Here is a 24473-nt window from a genome sequence, read left to right on the forward strand (position 1 = left end):
TACACGGCCCGCAGTAGCCCCCGTGTAGTTATGGTTAAGTTGCTAAACTCATAGGAAGAGCACTTTTTCGGCGGCTTATAAGTTTGCTGGCCATGAACAAATCCTCGCCAAACTTTGCAAAACAACTATATGGTCGGCTCTGAATTGTTACGCCAAGTTGGGAGAGGTTTCGTGGGGGTGGGGGTGGGGGCAAAGTTATAGGGTGGTCCCATAAATGTTTTTTTTTCCATAGACTGGATGGGGGAAAACTTTGAGCATGGCTACAGCCCGAACGGTTGGACGGATTCTCATCAAATTTGCGGCAGGAGCGGGGGTTTGGGTCAGAAAGCGTGTGTTTGTGTCTTTGGTGGTACTTATATTGGAAATGACTGAAATGTACGTCTAAAATATTAGTGATATCTGGGTCTGCTCCGCGGACCCATTTTCCTGTTCGCTCCGCGGACCGAAGTGTCATTGGCCTGCGGTACGATGTGCTGTCGGTGAACTTTGGATGCGGCCGGTGGTTGGCTGGAGGGAAGCATGCTGTGTGTCAACAATGTTTGCGAAACGCCACTATGGTGTCTCAGAGGACAGTGTGCCGGCGGAAGGGTCTGCAAAATGTACTGTTCGCCATGTGTTGGCCGCGGCAAGGGTGGGACAGCGTGGGGGGGTGACAAGTGGTTAATGTGACATATGTAAGTAGGTGGAAGAAGGAGGAGTGGCTGCAGTATTGGTACGTATAGCGCGATTTCCTGGGTACCTAGACAGCCGACACCTTTGTGTGATGATTTAAGGCAGCTTTTGTAACGTCGCACTACCTTCTGCCCAGAGCGGTTTGCGGGTGACCTCTTTACGTGGTGAGTAGTGGCAGGTGATTTTAAGAAGGGAGTGATTTGCACATGGCATAGGGTGGGTGGGAGCGTGGGTGCCTGTACTATGCGGATGGATTGCGGTAGGTGGGGACATGGTGGCATGCATGGGTGCATGTAGTTGTGGTGGGTCTGTTGAAAGATTAGACTATTGGGTGCATGGCTGTAGGCCGGAGCCCATGCTCTGAAGAGCCTAGGGCTTCATCTCACCCACCGCTACTATGCATGTGTTACTCTGCATCCAGTTGAGGGGGGGGTGCTTGCATAGTCTGGTGTGTGCAGATTGGTTAGAGTAGGGCTACTGTAGCAAACACTATGTGGGTAGGTTGGTAGTGATACCATACTTTGTGAATGGAAGTGGGTACGTTCGTAGTATGTGAATGAAAGTGCACAGGGTGCAGGAGACAGTGTTTTGGTTCTATATTGGCAACCTGTCTGCGTCAACCTCTTTCCATGTTGAGTGGTGGCAGGTGAATTTCAGAAGGGGAGTGAATTGGTTATGGCACAGGGTGGGTGGGAGCACGGGTGCTTGTGCTATGCGGATGGAAGCAATGGTTAGGGACATGGTGGCATGCATGGGTGCATGCACTTGGGGTGGGTTTGGTGAAGGATTACACTATTGGGTGCATGGCCGAAGGAAGTAGGCTGGAGCCCATGCTTTCAAGAGCCCAGGGCTTCAGCTCACACACCACAGCAATGCATGTGTGAGTATGTATCCGGTAGAGGGGGTACTTGCATAGTGTGGTGTGTGCAGATTGGTTGGAGTAGGAGCAATGTTGTGAACGGAATGTGGGTGGGTTTACAGTGACACATTACTTTGTGAATGGAAGTGGGTACGTACATACTATGTGAATGAAAGTGCACAGGGGTGCAGGAGTCAGTGGTGTGTTTATACATTGTGGTAAGTTTAGCAAATGTTTCCTGTTTAGCTGTATGGTGGTGTGCCGGTTGGTTCGGAGTGCTGGTTTCAGTGCTGTGTATGCGGATTGTCATAGTTGGTGACATGGTGAAATGGATGGTGCCATTATGTAGCAGTGAGAGTGTTGAAGGCCTAGACTGTTGGGTGTATGGCCGAAGGCCGTAGGCCATGCACTCAAGAGACTAGGACCTTAGGACATACACGGCAGTAATGCATTTTGGATTTTTGCTGCAGTTAGAGGGTGGTGCCCTGACGCAATACAGCAGGAGAAGTAAGGTGCCATGCGTGCATGTTTGCTTTTGCAGGTGACGACACTTTATAACATGGTAACGTTTTTGATGTGTACTTGGCGATGGTGGTGTGAAAGGCATGCAGTGTGGGCACTGGGTGCTGGGTTTGCATACTGTGAGTATGGAAGAGGATATGGTAGGAAGTGTACCTTAAATGTGCTAGGTTACTATGCTGTGTGCTGATTTGTTGAAGTAGGGCCAATGTTGTGAAAAGGTTGTGGGTAGGACACACACAGCAGTAATGCATATTGGATTCTGCAGCAGTTAGATGGTGGTGAGCTGTAAAGAATGGGTGTGGAGCACATTTCAGACGAAATAAAGCAGGAGAAGTGAGGTGCCATGCATGCATGTTTGGTTTTGCAGGTGAGGACACTGTTGCAACATGGTAAAGTTTTTTATGTGTACTTGGCGATGGTGGTGTCAAAAGTCATGCAGTGTGGGCAGTGGGTGCTGGGTTTGCATACTGTTAGTATGGAAGAGGATATGGTACAAGTGCACCTTAAATGTGCTTGGTTACTATGCTGTGTGCTGATTTGTTGAAGTAGGGTCAATGTTGTGAAAAGGTTGTGGGTAGGTTGGTAGTGACACATTACTTAGTGAATGGCAGTGGGTAGGGGTGATGGAGGCTGTGGTTTGTTTGTGGGTGCTGCTAATTGCAACCTGTTTTCATGAATAGGTGCTTTCTGGTGTGAGGGTGTTGGGTTGAAGTGCCGTTATGTATGTTACGTTTGTGCACAATGTTAGCTGTCCACATGGTCGCATTCATGGATTCATAGTGTTGTTCTGGGTGTGGGCAAGGTTGGACTGTTGTGTGCATGGTGAAAGGTGTGCTGGGTGCGCTACAGAATCATTGTGGATGCTGAAATAGGGCATCCTGTAGGAAAAGTTTCTGGTGGAGGTGCTTTGGAAGCAAAGGGAACGTGTTCTTAGAGTGCTTAACGGGAAATATTGAGTTGTGTACAGAAATGATAGTGTGCAATGCCGAGGTTCAGTAAGTGATTGGTGCAGGCATTTTTGCAAATTTCATAGTCGCCAATAGCTGCCAGTAAGGGAGTGTTGGAAAATTTGAGTGCAAGGGGAAGAAGTATTGTGTCTGCTTTACTGGGACATGGCCTTAGCTGTAGCTGGGAAAGCGCACATGCCACATAATGGCCTTCTGCGCATGGAGCCCTCGCAAATGTAACTGTGGGGATTCTCCATTGAGGATTCGAAAAGGTGTGGTTCACTGCAAGGGGTGGTGACATATTTACCCAAAGTTCGATAACAGTGAAGTTGGCAGAGATGGACAGACCGCGAGTGCTTACAGTTGGTGATACCTTTGTGCACAATCTGCACAGGTATGCCGTGGAAAGAGGCTTCGATACTGACTTTCAGTTGGAAGGAGTGCAGACTTTTTGTGGCACAGTTTGAGTGGGGTTTTCGGGTGCATGGATCTCCTTTGCAAATGTGTGGCCTCTGTTGGTACTGTAGATGTGATGGTTGTGCATTTTGGAGGACTATATTTGGGGCACATGTTATGCTCACATTTGCTCACTTACTGAAAAAAGTTACTGACAGCTGTGATGCAGATATTTCCTACTGCAAAGGTGATTTTGTCATCGATGACACCAAGAGGACATTGGGAGCATGCTGGTGTAATTTGTCCACAGCCAGAGGTTGGGAGACTTTGGATAAACAGGAGCATGTGCGACTTTATGTGCAGTGCTGGGATGTTCTGCACCGACTCGGAAAGCATAAATAACCAGCAAGATTTCCAGTGGTTCCAAGGAAATGGCATTTATTTAACTTCTATTGGCAATGCTGTTGTGTTTGCCACTCTGCACGCAGCTTTGCAGAGAATCCTGTAGCAATGTCGGATAACCGTTCATCTTCACTCGACAAAAATGTCAGGAGGAGAAGCAAACAGTGAGCAATAGAGAGAAAAACAAATAAAGAACAGTTTGAATGCACGCACCAAAAACACACACAACAAAAATAACAAAAAACAATAAATATAAGTGTTTTTAGAGATAATCCTAAAGACACAATACCCACCCGTCTTACATTCCCCCCCTGACCCACAACATCCCCTGAAATCTCTCCCCCTCCAGTTTCTAGCACGCTAATGCTGTGGATTCCGCAGGACTTTGAGGCTTAGACGTGGCAGTTATGGCTGTTTTTAGGATGGCACCTATAGCATTGGCACTGTGGAGGCTAAGCCATTGGGCAATGTGGTTGCTGGTTGTGGTGTGTACACAAACACTCTGACAGAAGGTCTGTTTGTGCAGATAAATGTAGGAGGCTATGGTGAAAGTGTGCAAGGTAAGGGGCATGCATCCTGTTAGTATGCATGCACTGCACACACCTGCTTAATATTGCTAATATACATTCCATGCTGCTTTTGTGGGATCCCTTTTCCGACTTTTGTAGTACATGCATTACAATGGGAAGACCGTATTGTGAAGTGTACAAGGCACGTGGCATGCTATGAGTGCAGTGTGTGCATCATATGATATGATGTGCTATGATATTTTGTGCCATTTGTATCGCGCCACATTATAAGTGTGTGAAGGTACGCAGAGGATAGGGAGGCGGAACGGAGGCCACACAGAGACATTGATTCCTCTAGGCCAGCTGACATTGAGAGTGCGCAAGTGAATGGGAAGGAGGAGAGAGAGCTATTGCAGACATTTTAGTCGAGCAGAAGTACGATCCCTGCGAAGGATAACTTGCGCTCTCCTCTTATGGAAGACTTGCTGAAGGCGCAGAGTGGAAGCTGGCAGATTTAAAAAGAGCCTGTGGGAACAGTGCAACGTACAAAGCACCACACCTATGCAGACACTGACCTTTTGCAAAGTGACTGAAAGTTGCTAAGATACATTCAGTGGTGGTGACTTCTTTTTACGAGTTATGTAGTAGGTGGGCTAGTGGGGAACACTGTGTGCATCATTGTGGGAAGGAAAGAACAGAGTTCCTGTTTCGCTAATATAGTGTATGAAATGGGTAAATGAAAACGTTGCAAGCACATACCAACAAATTGCCACTTCATGGTAGGAGATGGGAGGAACATCAGTATGCGTTTTAAACACTTAGTGGACGCTTAGGGGCAGATATCGTGCACAGAGGCACTTATAACAGAGTTCTGACCATACTGCCAAAAAAATGTCATACCTTTGTTTTGTGGTGATGGGTGCTTATGTGGATGAATGTGCATGTATAACTCCTGTAATGTTTCACTGAACTTTCCACTGGACGTGCTTCCCAATAACGGCACACTTGCAGGCTGATTTTGTAACGGTACATATGAAGTCTTGTGGAGAACATAGATTGTAAGATGGTGAAGTCTTGGAGGGCATTGGTGGATGCGTGTGTGAGTACTTACAAATATCTAATAAGGGCGTGGTGGGAAGCAGATAGTGGAAAGGGATGAAGGACTGTTCATGATTTACTGGGGCACGTGCTACATTCTGCGCTTTTGAACATGCTGGCCAATGGAAATGCGATTATTGCAATTGTACAATCAGGTGGTTAGAATGTGCATCACAGGAAAGGGTGGCCATATTTGGTTTCATTACTGTGTGTAGTGAGGCTGGCAGAGATGGCGAGATGCACAGTTGTCATAGTGGGTGATTGCTTTGTGCTAGATCTGCTCCAGTATGTTGTGGAAAGAGGCCTTAATGGCTATTTGAATTTGGACGAAGTGGACGCTTTGTGGTGCAGTGTCCCTGTCCATACGGTTGTAGAATGTCGATGAGTGGCCACTTTAGGTACTGTACACATTGTGGTAGTGCACTATGGAGCATTGCTTTTGGGTTCCATAGCTTGTGCAAGTGTGTACCGTCAACTCAAAAAGATGATGAAAGAAGTGCAGCGCATTTTTGCCAGTGTGAAGGTGCTTTTCTCATGTATACGACCAAGTCCAGTATATAATTATTCCAATGAATGTTGTTGGCAGCCAGAGGTGGGAAGGCGTCTTATCAACAGAAGCATGTGTAAAGTTTTGTATGCTGCTGGAATGTACTCCTGTGAGAATGACAACATTGATTATCGATATGTGCACCTTCACAATGGAAATGGTGTTTCATTGTCACCCATTCGCAATGACATTTGGTTTTCCAATCTACAGGCTGGACTGAAGACGCTACTGTAAGAATGTGAGGCACCGTGCAACAAATAAAAACATTTATAAAAGCCTGAAAAAAAGAGTTGTTACTGTGGAAGCTGGTTTACATATTTTTTTAAAATGCCATTTTTAAGAGCCACAATTACAAAGGACATCCCCTACCCTGGTTGACATTTATTCCCGTACTCCTGCGTGCGCACACCTGCAAAAGTCTGCAGACATTGTGACAGTTGGAGGGTTGTACGTGTAACGATCACCCCTTTTGCATATGGCCATCTTATATTTGGGATTGTGGAGGACGCAGGATTGCGCATTAGGCTTTCTGGGTGTGGATTGGACGCACAGACTGTGGTACACAGTATATTTGTGGACCTACATGCAGAGGGTGAGCTTATGGCTGTGTGTTGTACACGCCACAGCGTATGCTTTGTGGGTGAATTGTATGTACATTACTTGACAGTGAATGGACAACAGAGTCCGGTGGGAGTTGTGTGGAGTGTATCGTGGGTTTGTACACATATGGAGCACCTACACTGCAGTGATTGATTTTCGTTTGTGTGTGTGAGACTTTGGTGAAGCTCGATCCTGACTATATTATTGTTGTTGAATGTGGAATGACAAATGCAGACCATGTAACACAATTTTCAGTGGAGTTTGTGCTGAGGGAGGTAGTCGGCCGGGTAATGCTTCTGTTTCCATTCTCCTACATAATTTTTTATCCTAATATGCACCCATGTAGGCGCGTTATTTTTTTATTTGTTTCGGAAATGAATAAAGCGCGGTACATTGTGAAGAACTGTATTTGTGTCTTTTTACAACTTGTGCCATTTTCGTACTGTAGAAATGAGAATCTATCGTTTCACAACACGAGCAGTTTCCCCCACAAATAGCGTTCTTGTTGATATTACTGCATTTCTGTATTCTGCACGCTCTATATACATTGCCTTGCTGCCCTTTTTGGAAGTATAGGAATACTGTTTGTGCTTGCTGTAGCGCACTTGCGCTCTTGAAAACGCACTGCAACACGCACAACCATCTGTTTCAACAGCCACCCATTTCTACCTGTTTGCACTGCAGTGTTTTACACAGTACCACAGTTCCTTCCATTTAGCACACAATTGTGTGGAAGGCATACGATGCCCGTCGCACTGCCTCCCTTCATTGCCACTTACATTGTGACTCTTTTCAAGGATCTTTATATCATAATCGGCTACAAAAAATATTGCTAAAGGGACATTATGGTGAAGCTGCGGTACTACAAACATAGCATCATTCCATGACTAGTACACTGCACCTACGTCTCTTCCGACTGTCATTGTCTTGCCTGTTATTTATTCATGCATTGTGTGCTTTGATCTATGCAAGTCACCCTTACATATATTTGTACCTTACATGCCTTGACTAGACTTTGTACATGTATTCTAAATTGTCTTGTAATGTGCCCAGATACCCCATGGTGCGGAGCACTCTATAAATAATAAACAAACATACACTATGCTAAAGCAATGCTCTGCTTACTGTGCCCTACTAAAAACCTATGAAATTCACTTACAAAAATGTTGTTAAAGGGACATTATGGTTAAGTTGCACTAGCAAAAACCTATGAAATTCGATGGAAAAACATTGTTACAGGGACGTTATGGTTACAGGTAAAACCGAGAAAATAAACTAAATTCGACAGTACTGCTAGGTGCCGATGTTTGCAGAAGCCACTGTTGTTGTCATACTTAGACACTACAGTAATTGAAGTATATGTTTTCTTCTCAGGTTTAACTTGATAAGTTTTGCTGAATATGCAGATGTCTGGCAAGACTGTCTGGTGGAAGCTACAGATGAAGCCTGCCATGATGCTGTTCAGTGGGTGTCAAAAATTAAATCCCATGGAAGCACCAGCATTTTCGAAGCTATACAGGTTTGTTTAGTAGTAATAAGAGCTTTATGTGCTGAAAACGCATTGAAGAATGAAACACTGGATATAATGTTTGTTGATGAATCCAAAATATGTGTAAGTTTGTTAAGTAATCATATCAATGAAGTACTTTTGTGTGTGTCTCTCTATCCCACATTCTGGTTGCCGCATTTTTCAGTATATTAGTGTCCTATAGGCCTGGTCCGGAGAACCCCTTACCTGAGCAAAACCAATTTAATAGATTACTAAAAGCAGATGTGTGAAAAGTCTCATGCTTGACCACACCCACCTTTTGCTTCTGTTGGCTTCCCTTTAATAGGGCCGGATACCTCTAAGCTCAGGTGTATTGCTCTCATGACGTGTATCAACATTTATGCAGCTTATCATAGTTTGGAAAACTTCTCCATCTGGTGGCTTCATCTTCACATTTTCTTTGCTTTCCATTAGTATTTTTTAATCCGGTTGTAAGACTTGCTGGTCTTGCTCAGCCTGCTTTCAAAAGGCTGACGTGCATAACCTGTGCCTTCATTTCCTGAGTGCAATCATCAAAAACAATTTACGTGATGGGGATCAACTATATGTGTAACAGAGGGCCTTAAAAATGCCAGAACATGGTTCAAGGGTCTTGATTTCGCAAACTTAAAGTGTCTCTGAAATGTGATGTATTGTAATGGAAATGTGGCACCCTTAGGGCCACCTTGCTCTTGTCTCCTGTGCGCTTCCCACCTCCTTAGCCCAGGCTTCCCTAAACCACAGGTTGTCAACTAGAGATTAGTAACACTAACTTTCTATGATGCTGACTAAAATGTAATGGCCTAAAGGCTTCAGACCTTTCTAACTCACTCCCTCTGTTGTTCTTCTATAGAGAACCTGTCCTAATAATTCCCTAAGATATGTTGTAACATGAATTGGTGACTCTCACTCAGTCCTTCTATGCCCATGCGTTAATTTCCCTAATGTTCTACTCCTCCCTCCCTTTGTTGTCTACTGCACTCCCTCTAGATCCTTCTCTCCTTCTCCATCTTTGCTCCCCGTTCCTATCCATGTGATGATCATACAAACTCCTAACTACTGTTATACTCTCTCCTCTCCCCTCTATTGTCCGCTCTACTCTCCACTCAATTGTATTCACCTCTTATACTCACCCTTCTCCCATGTATCCTCCTAATCTCTCTAAAACCCACACTCACAAATAAAAACAATCATCCACACACACTAACACACTGTCTCTCACAACCATCACCGCTGCAGCAATAGTCTCTGAAACAGTCTTCTCAGCACTCCTCTCCACTGTCCTTCCTCTGACTGGCCTTTTGGTCTGCCTCCACTCCACTTGAACTCACCCAAACACCCAATGCTCCTGCTTTTTACTGCTGTTTTTTTTACCCTTCACATCCTTTTATCTACACTCTCTCGTCTTCCCATTGGCTTGTTGATTTACCTAGTATTTGGGGCCAATCTAATGCTTTCCCCCTTTGGATGGTGACACAGTGGTGGGAACTTTCAAAATCTTAGCTTAGCCTCACCCTCTTCTTGTTAGCAGCGTTTGGGTCAGTCTTTTTGTCATGGGGTTTGTTGACTGGGTGCCTGCTGCAGAGGCAGGTGTTTCTCTTAACTGTGGCCATGGTCTTCGGACTCATGCTACTGGTTCTGCGTCATTCACGAAGTCGGTGAGTCATTCTGCCAGAGTGCATCGACTTCTGGCTGTGGCATTGTTTTCTAGGATCTGGAGCCCTGGAATGAAGGAAACACTCTGGCCAGCACAAGGTATTTCATGCATTGGGTGATAGATTGTGGTACCCTCCACTTGTAACAAGGCTCAGACAGGGGGCAGAGACTGAGGCCCACCCAACTCCCACACACCACCTCTGGGGGCAGGTCTATCTCTGGTGAAAACACTTGTAGGCCTCCTACCCAGGTTGAGAGGGGTCCCTATCCCCTCCTGACTGGGCCAGGTCCCTGACCCTCACACATATGGGAGATCACAGAAGTCAAAGGCTTCTCATTTCAAGTCAACTGTCTCAACAACTATTCCAATTCCTCCAACTTGATTTATAGACAACAGAGGAGTATATTAACTTGTTACCGAGCCACTCAGCTAACATGAATTCAGACTAGTCAGATTTTAATCATGGCCTAAATACTCCTTTAAAAATGTCTGATAGTAACAGTTTAGAAATAGTATCCTAAACATGCAGATACTCCTGTTCTCTTCACACTATTTAACTGAAAAACGGCCGAAAACTAGGCTCCTTGCGAACAATAATGCAGAGTTAATACTTTTCAAATAGTGTAATGGAACCATGTTTGACAATGGATTCATTTTAGAACAAAACTTGAGAAGCCCATATGTTTTTAAAGTAGTATATATTAAGATGCCTTTAGATTATATTAACAGAAAATCGATTGCTCGATGCATTTTGGAACATGTTGATCCCTTCATCGGCAGAATGTTGGTACAATCTGTTGAAAAATATGTACAGTTTGTATTATAGTTTTGAAAGATAATCACTTGGATTAATTATAGCAATTGTTTAACGTATATACACATTATTATTCAGAATTAGCATTAATTGGTCATAATAAATTCCTGACAAGAGATACTAAATACATTTTTGAATCATTTAAAACATACTACCTGACAGTAATAGTGATATCACATGTTGTATTCTTTGACTGTGGAAGAAAGGAAGATACATTTGAGCTATTTGCGGTAACACTGATCTGGAGTATGCAAAGTGAAGAGTTAAATAATATGCACATAATTACCAATGTAAACTTAAATAAAGGTATCTGTACTGTGATGAATCCGATTGCGTCATCACTGTAGCCTCTCTCCATAGGGCCAGGGGACCACAGTCGCTACCTGATCCTGACCATGGGGGCAGTTATATGAGGGAGGACCACCCTGGGGGGATGACCCTCAGGGGTGGGGGGGATGAAATGACATCATTGGGGGAAACCACAAACCCCCCCTTCACTTGTAAAGATGTTCCTTTAATTCCCAAAACCTTAATGGAATATTGTCATGTCCCTTTCCAACCTTTTAGTAAAGCTACTTGTGTTCCCCCCAAAATGCCCGTAGAGACCACATGCTAGCCACTGACACGAGGAAGATCAGCAGAGTAATGATTAATAGGACCAAGTATCAAACAAAATGGTCTAGTTGTTGAAGGACAAATAGCCGAGCCGGGAATTTTAAATACGATCCAAAAACAGATGATGGCAGTCGAGAGAAGGAGAAGGAACAGAGAAAGCTGCAGATACGGGTCTGCATGGCGGTCGGGAACACAGCTGAAAACCACGTGAAAGGAAGACCCGCGGCTGCATACAGCACAGATGCTGACCCAACTGCGGAGAGAAGAAAAAGAGGTGCCAGCAGTTATCCCGAGGAAGGGAAAAACTGCAGGACCCGTGCACCGAGGAAACAGGAAAAGTAGCAAGACTGCGCTTAACCGGGCACACACTATGCCAATACAGCAAAGCCGACGAAGGTGAAGCAGCGCCAAAGGCAACCGGTAAGCCGAGGGAAAGTAAAAGGGTTACCGGGTTGCTGGCACACCAATGCCATTACTTAGTGTAAGGAAGGCATGGTTTCAAAGTAAGACAGACATAAGTTATCACAGTTCAAGGGTGTTAATTAAACTGCAAAAATGGGTGAGCTAAACAACTAATCTAAACCAAAATCTGAGATGGGAGCAAGGAACAGAGAAAGCTGCAGATGCGGGTCTACATGGCGGTCGGGAACACAGCTGAAAACCACGCGGAAGGAAGACCCGCGGCCGCATACTGCACAGATGCTGACCCAACTGCGGAGAGAAGAAAATTAGTTGCCAGCAGTTCATCCCGAGGAAGGGAAACACTGCAGGACCCGTGCACCAAGGAAACAGGAAAAGTAGCAAGACTGCGCTTAACCGGGCACACACTGCCAATACAGCAAAGCCGACAAAGGTGAAGCAGCGCCAAAGGCAACCGGTAAGCCGAGGGAAAGTAAAGGGTTACCGGGTTGCTGGCATACCAATGCCATTACTTAGTGTAAGGAAGGCATGGTATCAAAGTAAGACAGACACAAGTGATCACAGTTCAAGGGTGTTAATTAAACTGTAAAAATGTGTGAGCTAAACACCTAATCTAAACCAAAATCTAAGATGGGAGCAAGCTAGGAGCTCTGGTCATCTCTAGGCTGGACTATTGCCACAGCCTCTTTCTAAATCTTCCTACCTCTACTCTTCGACCTTTGCAACTTATCCAGAATAGGACTGCAAGACTTGTCCTTGGCCTCAAGCCCAGGAATCGTATCTCTCCAGCTCTGACATCTCTTCACTGGCTCCGTTTGGCTGCAAGGATCAAGTTCAAGACCCTCTGCATCGTCCACAAGGCTTTCTGGGGTCTGGGACTGCTCTAACTCCAACTTTCTTGTCCAAAACATCTTCCTTCTCGAGCTCTCTGCTCATCCACCGCCAACTTTCTGAGGGTCAGACGCTTCTCCAAGCAGAGAGTTGGGAGCAGATCTATCTCCTCGGCTGAGGCCTCCCTGTGGAACAGCCTCCTTGCCTCTGTCTAACTTGAGCAGAACCACCTCCGCTTCCGGAAGCAACTCAAGACCTTCCTTTTTGCTTTCTCTCTTCCTCTCCCCTGCTGGTGTACCTGACTGCTCTGCGCACTGGTCACCTGCTGAACTCGGGCCCAGGCTCCTGCATGTCCAGTTGCCCTTGCACTGCCTCTGGGCTCCCCAGCACTTAAGGGTCTGTATCTTCAACCCTACAGTCCCTTCTCTGCACTTATGAGCCACCCGCTGGGTGCACTTGTGGGTTAACTGCACTTCCCCTCCCCCCCTGGCACTTCTCCCCTTCCCTGCACTTGCGCAATCTGAATGACACAAGGCCTAGTAAGATTGTTAATTTGTCCTCCCTTGTTTCCCCCTCCTTATCTTGTCGCACCTAGAAACACTTGTGTACAGGCACGTTATAAATGCCATATCATATATCATCAAATAATAATACAGTCCTAGTGGAGTCTAGTTAAATAAACAGGGCCTATACTAAAAGAAAAACTATTGCCAATCCTTACCGCAATGCTACAAAAGAGAGTGGGATAATGTTCACAAGAAAAGAAAGAAGTGTTCACAAAATGATAAGTCAGGATGTTATGGCCCTTCCCTAAGTTTTTAGCACGGGACATGGAGGGACTCTTGGGCACAGCACACTCCTGGGCTTCTCCGGCACGAGCTTACAGTTCCTTTTCTCAATATCAGGGCCTTCTGTGTCCAGATATCTTCTCATGCAAAGTCTCTTGCTTCAGAGGGCCTGATATGTCATAATCAACAAAACAAAAGTTCCTTCTGCTATCTCCACATCGGGTGATTACTCTTCACCCTAGGATCCCCCCTCAGCTGGGCTCCGATCCTACTGTCAGCGTTAGCCTCCCTCAGTCGGGCTCAGACCAACCCCTGCCTTTGGACATTCCTCAGTCAGGGTCACATTTGTCACCACAATGTAGTTCACTTAGCTTTTTCATGATGTGGGATTCACTTCCCTTAGCTTTTCACTTGACGTCCCTCAGTCGGGTGCACTACCACCTTTCAATCACAATCTCATCATTTGTAATAATCAAAAGTCTCAATGTCTTTTTAAACAACCATCTAGTTTAGTTAGGTCCCCCTCATGCGGGCTCAGACCTTCCTTCACCGGCCTCCTAAAGCACTTGCTAGTTCAAACAGAGACTTCTGAGGGGTGTTCATGTCTCGCTGGGTCACTCTGTTATTCTCTGGTAAGTGCGTACTTCACAATATCACAGTTCACACAGCGTTCCCCTCATTCAGGCTCAAACACCAGTTTTACACTTCCCTTAGTCGGGTTCACACTTTTATATTCCTCAAATGCTTCTGCAACGTGCCAAGGACTTTCGATTGTATAAGGGGTTTGGCTTGACCGTTGTATGACCACCTCGACACCTCACGCCAGCCTCCCCTAGAGCCTCTTTATACTTGTAGATTCAACACATTTTAGCTCAATACTTTCCTTGTTCAGGAGAGTGGTACCTGCGGGAGACCTTCGAATGAGCGCCCACGTGGCACCGGACCACTCTCCCCACCGGGTATGGACCCTCTCACAAAGTTCACAAGGGTCTCGCTCTGCCGGGCTCAGACCCCTCTCACAAAGTTCATAAAGAAGACTTCCCTCCGCCGGGCTCGGGTCTCCTCTGAAACAGGATTTTGCTCCCTTTTCTCAGCTCCCCAAAACGGCATGTGGTGTTGAGAGCTACAGGAGCTAAAAGAGGATATTGTGCTGGGGTCAGGGTTGCCTTCGCTAACCCTCAGAGACCTCGGTTCGCCTGACTGGCCCAGGGGAGGAGTCTTGCTATGGGTACCGCCAGGCAACCCCAGCTGCCCCTGGTCTTGCCTTCTGGAGGTACAGATCCCTCTCCACAGTGCAGTCTCATCTGGGCTCATAGGGCCAGTGTCAGGGCGGTTTGCTCCTCCTCCAGGTCTCCCAGAGTCTTTGCATCTCTTGTGGTCTTCCTTTGGCTTCTTGCAACTTCCAGGATCCCCAACTCGCTCAGTGTGTGCTTTCCAGCTTTGCCTTTTATACTTCCTGGGAGTTCTAACTAGAACCAGGTGTGAGTAGTTGGAAGGGAATTGTCATGATCTCTGCTTCCAAAAGATCAGGGTTTTCCCAACTCCCTTGGAAGCAGATCCATAACCCAGGTTCCGAGTGCCAACCAGTCCCAATTGGGACCTTTTGGACCCAGTCCTGGCGCCAGTGGCACCAGGCTCATAAATATGCCCAGTCCCAGCGCTGGAAGCGCCGGGCTCATAATGCTTGGGTGGACTTACCTGCAGCAGACCATGCTGCTTACTTGCCTGCCAGTTGAGCCTCTGATCCTCTTCTGTTTGGAACTACTTTTCCTGTTGGGTGGGGCAGGAGCCACTCCCTAGGTTCAGAACACTGGAACTCTTCTGGAAAGCAGGAACTCTTTTCTTACCTAGGCGTGGCTGTGGAAGGAGACACCTAAGCACTACAGGAGGCTATTTAAACCACACCCGATGGATGAATCTTGCTTTGCGTTATTCTGCATCCTCTGCAGCAGAACGCTCATCGTGTCTTCTGCATCTGATCCTGGGCCTAAGGAAAAAGGCTTACCATCCTGAAACCAGTCTTCAGCAACACCTATAAAGACAAGAAAGAACAGGTTAGCATTACGGTCTTCAGTGACAGCTCTTCACTTACCTGGTCCATCGGCTGTCACCAACGCCTCGCGCTGCATTCCGACATCTGAAAGACAAAGGCTTACCTACTCTTCGTGCGCTCCGGAGGTCTTCACACTGCATTCCGGCATCTGAAAGACAAAAGCTTACCAACTCTTCGCACGCTCCGGAGGCCTTCGGCGCTGCATCCCGCATCTGAAAGACAAAACAAGGTGCGTTTAAAGACATTGGGGAACTTTAATACTCACGTGCCATTACTCCTTTCCACATCTAACCCAGTGGGTATTCCGGCACCCTGCAGCCGCTCCGAACTTGTACCTGCAAAATAAAACGACAGTTAGAGCGCATCGTGAAGCAGGCAACAAGCGCTTACTTACGTGCTTCCAGGCGCTTCTATTCATCACACGGGCTCCATCTTCAACTCACTTCAGCCCGTCATCCACCATCGCCGGAACCCTGCAAAACAAGAGACATCATTACTAAAGACTTTAAAGACATTAGAATTACTCGAAACTTACCGTTCATGCAGTAAACGACAGACAGCAGTCCTCTGAAGTCAAGAGGCCTGCTCCCCTTATCCAGTGAAGAAACTGGTTACAGCACCCTGCCCCGAGGCAGATGGAGAGGCCGGCGTTCACTTACCTAAGGTGAGAGCGTTAACCTTCGGGGTTCTACAGGAGAAGAGAAAGGGAAGAAGAGAGAGACATTCAAAAACCCAGTTCATTAATCCCATATTTTCTATCTGCAGACATCTTACCCTTCGAGTCAGACATACAGTGCACAGAGGTCCAGCCCAAAGAGCCAGCCGTGTGTTACACATCACCTTTGAAGATACGGTATACGCCCAGTCAAGACCGGCGCCTCTACGGGAATCAGGTGAGCGTTACAGGAATGCCTGACTCTGCCTGTCCTCGTTAGCGGGACAGTCTGCTGTAGTAAGGGGAGAGTCTGTTGTCTGTGGTTCCCTTTTCGTAATCTTCATCCTCCCAATCTCTCTCCTCCTCGTCTCAGTGGCTTCAGAAAAGAACAGAGGAGAGGAAATCTGGGAAGTGTAGTTTTTACAAGGGAGTTTAGGAAAATCCTGTAAAATATGGTCTGGGAAAGGGGAGTAGTCCTAGGACACGGCTGACATTTGTGATTTCCTCTCTCCCGTGTTGGTGCTTGTTGAAATTGGGGAGGGGTTAATGATATGGGTTTTAAAATGATGTATGGCGACTGAGGGAAGGTCAGGTAGGGAGGTGTTACTGAAAGAGGGATCCCATGTCTCACCTTGAGGCTCATTCTCCCTCCTTGATTTTGGACCCAACAGCGATGACCCTTCTCCGGTCATACAAAAAGAGGATTCCAAGGGGTTTGATGAAGAAACACCCTGGGTTTTATTACATTAGAAACAAATCGAAAGGAAAGTAATGCAAGCAAAGGGAAGTTTGTGACTAATGAGGAACATAATATACATAAGGGATAAGGCGAATGGTATAACAAATTATACCGCCTCATGAAAACGCAAAGAGAAGGCACAGGGGAAGCCATTAAATGAGTGAAAGTATTCCTTAAACGAACTGTACGCAGATCATTAAAGTCCTACCTAAGTAGGCATTTGTTAGAAACGTCCTGGCAGGAGAATATACCAGGTGAAGCAAAGTGTCTGTGAAATATTGTGTGAACCGTTGAAAGGAAAGCAATATAAATGAAATGTAAAGTTCATTTAGAAGAGGAAGTTAAAAAAAGATGATAACATGGTGAAGTGAAATATGAACTGTGACCGAAGTACCTAAAAGAAAGAATAGGTCTTTGGGACTGGAAGTAAAGAGAAACCTTGGTTAAGGGAGCCACCTCCTCAAACAATGTGAATGCTCTGAGGGGAGAGAGAAATCCTCTTCAAAACTTGGCGATTCTTTTTGGAACTGGTTGCTTTAGCCAAAGAACATGTAGAAGGAAGTTCTTCCTAGAACTATGAACTTTGTCTGTGAAGAAACGCTTTTCGTTGGATTTTGAACTCTTATGTTGAACATGTTGAACACTTTAAGAAGACAAGAAACATTACCCTTTACACCTTAGTTATTTTAGAGTGTTAGGACCAGAATAGGATTACGGACACAGGACTTACTTTTATGTGGACATCTTGAAATTGACAGACTCCTTAGTTTTTGATTGAGGTAGGGGAATTACTACTGTATTAGGGATAGCAAGGCCTTTTTCAACCCCTTTTTCATTTAAATAAAAGTTTATAGACCCAAACATGTCTCCTGTGTGTCCGTGTCTCATTTCTGGCTCCTCACAACACCTTATGCCTTCAATTATGAAGTTGGAGCAAGAAATTTAGAATAGAGCAAAAAGCTTGATATATAATGTCTATTGGAATAGAAAGAAATGTAGGCCCACATTGAGATGTTAATCTCCTTATCGGGTTAAATCTCAAAAGTTAAAAAAGGGATAGAAAGAATCTTACCCTTAGAAATGTGGTGAAGGTCTACATTAGAGTTCAGGGGACCACGATATCACTCTGATTCAAACACTAAAAGGCGGTCATTCAAAATGGCTGGCATTTATAGTAGACTTCAGTATACGTAAAGCAACAACGTCATAGACTCCACTTTGTACAAAAATCTGACCTAGTAAAATCGCGGTCAATGGAGGAAAAAAAGCAAGTAAATTGAAGTATATGTAAACTATTCGAATTGAAACATCATTCAAATTAAGTTAATATTTATCCTTCAGTCTGATAATTTTGAAAACATAAAGTGCCAGTGGTAAATGGCAATATGTTCATAACTGAAACATGATGATTTGAGTCTTCACAATGTATTTGTAAATCAGAGCCCTTAGATAATGATAAAGCAATACAAAATTACTTAAGAAAAAGCAATTTGCAGAAAGTCTACAGCGATAATTCATTGTATGATGTCATACAAATCATGCAGAATATGGGTCTTCTCTAGTAAAGATCTACAGTTGTCAGGTTGTTATCAGACATTGGAGCCTACTAGATTGAACTCTGCATTTAGGGGGAACATATTGTCTAATCTGTCAATCCAAAACAGTTCACGTTGCATTCATTGCTTAGTCATATCTCCACCCCTGGGTGACTGATGTACCACTTCTAGGACTATAAATCTTAACTGTGCTACACTGTGTGTTTTCCTTGTCGGGTGACCAGAGATTTTAGGTTACCTTTCCTAATATTGGACTTGTGTTCTGTCCATCTTTGTCGCACTTTGCTTGATTTTTGGCCCGTATAATATTGACCACAAGTGTTTCAATTTGATCTTACATCTTGACAGGGGATGTCTGATGTATTCACCTTTTGTGATATTATTGGAGTCAGAAGCAATCTTATTGGATGCCTTTGATATATTTATTTCATCTGAATTTATGCCATCTAATTTGATTAATTTGTCTGGAAAAGTTCATCCAACTGTCCTTCTACAGCAGATGGAACCTCTACAATGTTCTAATGTAGTCCAATCTCAATGGCTTTTTGCTTCAATTTTCATAACCTGAGTATTGCAGTCACGGGATGCTCAACCAACACAGCCATCTTCTGATCAATGTTCCCCATTTAGACTCTGCTGATACACTGATCCCTATGTCAGCAACCTAAGATACAAATAAAGAAAATCAACAGCCTTCATCAATCTTTCAAGTATTCCATATCGATGTTGATATATACAGGGTACTTTGAGCCAATGGTGCAAGGTAAAGGGCAAGGCTGATATGGCATTGTGAATCAGGAAGTAGTAAAGGTGATGCAACACATTTGAAATCACATGCGTGCATTCCTACAATAGAACATTAGACTCCACCTCCAAAATTGGGCGGAGAGTAACACAGAATTCATTACACCACCACCAGAGGCACTCATTTGATCTGACTGAGGCTGCCTGCAGAGGTCAGCGGACCTACAAGAAGCATCCATGATCGATCTAGGGGCTGCTTGGGTGACCTCTGACCCCAAAACTGTCATCTATGTAAGTTCTTTCCACCTCCAACAACAACTCCTGCTCCCAGCCAGCACTGCTCCCAGTTTCCCCCACAGACATGCCTCCATTATAAACACCAATTAAGGGCACTGGTCTCAGATCATGGACCGGGGTCCTGGAGCCGAAAGTGGTGGTCATTTGAAGGTGACTTTGCCCTGTCACATCGTTTAGTAGCTCCATATGGGTGTCCAGCCCATGAGTGTCTTCAGGCAAGGGTGTTTATGTAAAGAGCAATCTCCCAGCCTTCTTGATGTGTCATTTCTGATGCTTGTTAATCTGCTTAGAATCACATGCTGTGCATATAGTCCGACATCAAGTGGTAACCGCAGAGTATTGCATCATGTCTTTCGGGGACCGAAAGGGGACGTCGGCATAGGCGTGTCTGTAACACTATCCCTTTCGTGACTTGTAGTGTGCCCACAATCCCTCACGCGCCGAGGTCCCTTTAGATTGTTTTTTCCGCCCAGATAACTGGTTGCCCTATAGCGGAGCTCTTACATAAGAGACATTTTTTATCTTATACCGACTTGTCGGTTATTCCCCGTTAGGTCACTTCGGACACAAGAACATCTTCGACGAAGACTGCGGGGGATTCGTCTACGGCAGTAGATTTCGGCGCCTGAGATCCGGCGGCCGGATTTTCCACGTGGTCGGGCCTTCTGGCCAACCTTTACAGTAGGGAGAGTGGGGTCGGGTTGGCCATATTTTCGGTATGTCTTTCCTCTTTCCCCCTCTTTACCCTTTTGGTCTAGTCATCTTCCCCTTTTGCTATGGAAAGGACTCCTTTTAGGTTCTGCCCTAAGTGTAGGGTCAGATATCCTTGGAAGGACGAACACAGGACGTGTAACGCCTGTCTCCCCTTAGATCACGACGAAAAGTGGTGTGCGGCCTACAAACTCCTTCGGCCTAAGACCCTTAAGGAGCGCTGTGTAAAGCGGTGGGCCACGTACGGTATGTCGTGGGTGGAATCCCCCACCGCCACACCCACTGAGAGTGACGGGGGCACTTCAGATGACCAAACATCCATTGCGGATGTAATAGACCTTGAAGTGGACACTTCTAGGTCCGCCACGCCCATCCTCGATCCTTTAAGGCCTGGCTCTGGTCACGCTTCAAGGACCACACCCGGCGACAGGGACGTACAAACGCATCTCACTAAGCACACAACCCCCACCCTTAATTTGACGTCCTTGTCGAAAAAGGCAAAAGCGCCATCAGGGCCGTCGAAAATTTCAGCGGTTTCCTCAGATTGTGCCGATCCAAAGCCTTCCCCGAATCCGCAGCAGTGTCTTGCGACTGGGCAATCAAAAACAAGTAAAGGCACTAATCCAAAAGCTTCACATGTCGAAGCGTGGAAATCCAATGCTACGACGGTCCCGAAGGCCGCGGTAGGCCCAAAAATCACGACTAGGCCTCTTGAAAAACCGACTGCTAGGCCTCCTAACGCCGCGGAAGGCAATAGACCTACCGATAGACGATTGGAACCTTTATCTCACGCCGATTCGGCAGTTAGCGAGATCAGCATCGAGAGAATTACTGCGGCTGTGGGACTTATCCCGGTTCCGCCGAAAATCATCGGGCAAGCCGTGGACAAATCCTTTGATACGCCATGGGGCCCCGATTCGCACGATACTGAGGACAGTCAGGAGCCTCTTTCCAACACCCTAATTAGACACTTTTCGGTGCCGTAGGGAGGAAGACAACGTTTTTCCACCTGTAGGCCCCCCTGGGTCCTCCAAATGGACAAGGTAGAAATTTGAGGGGTGTATGGACCATCTGGAGAGAATTGTCCGTTTTTCTGACCATCCTCCCCCGAAAAGGTCTTGTGGAGAGCCTAATCCTCAAGCTACTCATTATCAGGATGATCAGCCTTCTGTCCCCGTCCAGCAGGAAGACATTGTCCACATGGATACCTATAGGGACATTTACAATGAAGAGGAAGAAAATTCCTTTCTACAGGATTATGAGGTGCAACAGACGGATGCCACAGAAAATTGGGAAGAAACCCAGCACAAGGAAACAGTCCCATGGACACTTCCCCATCAAGATCAGGACACTGATGTATTGTGTTTGGATTCCCCTCCGTCCACTCCGGCTCGTCAGGCCTCACTTGTAGATGACCAGATGGCCTTCAACTCTATGTTGAAAAAGGCAGCTGAACATTTTCAGATCTCTACTCAATAGGCTGTGCCTGAGCAGGACTTTGTAGAGGATATTCTTAAGGAAAAGCCTCCATCTAGCCAAGCCACCCCCCTCCTTGGTATCACCGGCTCAAACCCGGGCAGTGAACCCAAGAGTGGAAAAATTGTTTCGCAGTCTCCTTCCGACCCACAATACATTAAAGGGCACGCCATCCCCGATTCTCTGGTAGTGACTACCACCCGAAAAAGAGTAGGGGTACCCCTTGCCACTGGGGAGGCATCCCTGGACAAGGAATCCAAGAGGCTGTATGCCATACACGTATAGCAAATAATACCATGCTGTTGGCAAGTTATGCTGACGCTCAATGGAACCTACTCCAAGAGGGCCTATAGGAGGTCCCAGAACCTGCCGGGTCCAAACTTCTCTCTATTGTTACCGAGGGAAGGCAGGTGAACCAGAATGTGATAAAGAACACTCTGGACATGGCTGAGACATCAGGCAGGGCTCTGGCCCAAGGGACCCTACTCAAAAGACACGCTTGGCTGCGTACCTCAGGGTTTAAACCTGAAACTCAGGCCTCACTCACCAATAAGCCTATTGAAGAAAGTAACCGCTTCGGGAAAGCGGTTGATGAGGCATTGGAAACAGCCAAAAAGGAGGATAAGACTCTTAAGTCTCTGCAACAGATCACACAAAGACCTTCCCCCCCCAGAGAGGTAATAACTCCCGGCGGTCCTTTCGAGAGCAGTCCCGTGCAAATCAAAGTAACTATGGCACAGGGAGTTTTAATACAGGACAAACTTCAGGAAGCCCCGCATAAAAGCCTTCAAGAGGGTAGCGACGCGGCAAAGGCAGAGGTAGAGGCCCCAGTCCGAGAGGAGCCGCAGCCTCCGGTCAGAAATGACCATCAGATCCAGGTCCCCTCCCATGTTTCCCCGGTCGGGGGGCGATTAACATCTTTCCTCATGGCATGGGAGTGGATAGCTTCAGACCAGTGGGTCATTAAGACGGTCGCCCACGGGTACTGCGTGGAATTCACCCGACCTCCACAATTCAGACCACCACACTCACGGCACCTTTCACCGGACCATCTGGAAATCCTGAATTGAGAAGTGGAAGCGTTGCTAGGAAAGGACGCCATAGAAGCCGTCCCTATTCTTCAGGTAAACAAGGGTATTTATTCAGTGTACTTCCTTGTACCCAAAAAGGACCTCAGCATGCGCCCTGCTCTAGACCTGCGCCCAGCGAACAAGTTCATAAAGCCTCAGAAGATTTGCATGGTAACACTACAGGAGGTAATCCCACTGTTGAAACAAGGGGACTATATGGCAACATTGGGCATGAAAGATGCATACTTTCATATTTCAATGTTGCCAGTGCACAGGAAATATCTAAGGTTCATGGTAGAGGACAGGCATTACCAATTCAAGGTACTCCCCTTCGGCGCCAAGGGTGGTTTACCAAGGTCCTGGCGGTGGCTGCAGCACACCTGCGCAGACTATCCATCCCAGTTTAATCTTACCTCGACGACTGGCTCATCACAGGGGATTCGTACAACACATGTTTTTCGAACACCCAAAAAACAGTAGATCTTCTCTTCAGTCTGGGTTTCACGATCAACGAGAAGAAATCCAGTCTAGTCCCCAGTCAAACAAGAAAATTTCTGGGAGCTCTAATTTGGATGGAAGACGACCTAGTCTTCCCCTCCAAAGAGAGGGTTCAGAACATGCTTTTCCAGATCCCTCAATATGTAGCGAGTCGGGAGGTGATGGTGCGCAAAGCCAAGCGTTTGCTAGGAATGATGGCGTTGTGGGTTAAAGGTTAAATTACCGAAATCAAAGGACCGAAAAACAAAAGGGTCGAATCAAAAGGATCGAAAGTAAAAGGTTCGACATCAGGTACAAATAATGTAAAAAGGTAATTTGCTCGAAAACAAAAGGATCGAACATAGAAAACCATTATGAATGAAGGTGAAATCGAGAAAGGGTTAAGACGACATCTAAACGAAGAGTAAAGAACCTTATATAGAAAGCATATGCACAGGTGACGGTTGGAAACAAACTGTCAGTGCGTGAGGGAAGGTGAAAGGGAGAGAGCAGCTGACACAAACGACCGAGACAACGTATTTCTGACTAAAATAAAGTGGTAAGTAAAACAAATAGAAAAGACAAAATAATTAAATCGTTAGCACGTTACAGTCAAACACTAATAGTAATATATAAAATTGACTGTTTCAGATACCTTTTGATATGGATATGGAATACATTAAATCGCAAATGGGAGGTTCGCAGTTAGTATATGAAGGCTATATCTACAGTAGAGAATCTACACAGAAAGAAACAAGTTACTGGAAATGCAGAGTATACAAATTACAGTGTACAGGAAGAGCAATAACTGAGAATGAAAATAAAAGATGTACAGGGGAACATAGTCATCTGCCAGACACTACAAGTATATTAATCAAAAAATCGATAAGTGAAATTTAAAAAAGTGGATGAAAATAAAAATGAAGCGACCAGCTCGCTAGTAAACAGAGCCTATGAAAAATTGACACTACATATTGCCGCACAGATGCCAAACACCAAGCTAATGAAAAGAAATGTAAACATACAGAAACAACACAAGGAGAATTTGCCGATGGCACCACAGACATATTTAAACATAAATGTACCAGAAATTTTACAGAAAACAGACAAAGGTGAACAGTTTTTGTGGAAAACATTGGATGTTAAAAATGAGAAAATGTTGATTTTTGCTACTCTAACTAGTTTATCGCACCTGGGGGATTCAACTATATGGCACGGGGATGCAACTTTTAAATCATGTCCAGCACCATTTCATCAATTTTATAGTATTCACGGAACAATCAATGGGACAGTTATACCGTTAATTTATGTATTAATGCCAGGAAAATCAGAGGAACTGTACATATATATATATATACATTAATCAAAGAATCATTGCCAGAAAAAACACCAAAGACTATAATCATGGATTTTGAACAAGGCCAAATGAGAGCTTTTGAAAAAGTATACCCGGACACTCACATTCAAGGCTGTTTTTTTTCATTTCGGAC

The 24473-nt window shown here is 45.5% G+C and overlaps 1 protein-coding gene across 1 annotated transcript in view; it reads left to right on the plus strand.

Moving 5' to 3' along the window:
- The window catches only part of VWA3A (von Willebrand factor A domain containing 3A), a 2090411-nt gene that overhangs the window by 1765055 nt on the left and 300883 nt on the right, over positions 1-24473 (plus strand). Inside the window, exon 29 of the mRNA XM_069645605.1 lies at positions 7927-8071. Within this exon, the coding sequence (XP_069501706.1) occupies positions 7927-8071 (145 nt within the window). The remainder of the gene's footprint in view (positions 1-7926; positions 8072-24473) is intronic.

Source organism: Ambystoma mexicanum, chromosome 2p (genome assembly GCF_040938575.1).
Source record: "Ambystoma mexicanum isolate Mex_15411 chromosome 2p, UKY_AmexF1_1, whole genome shotgun sequence".
NCBI lineage: Eukaryota > Metazoa > Chordata > Amphibia > Caudata > Ambystomatidae > Ambystoma > Ambystoma mexicanum.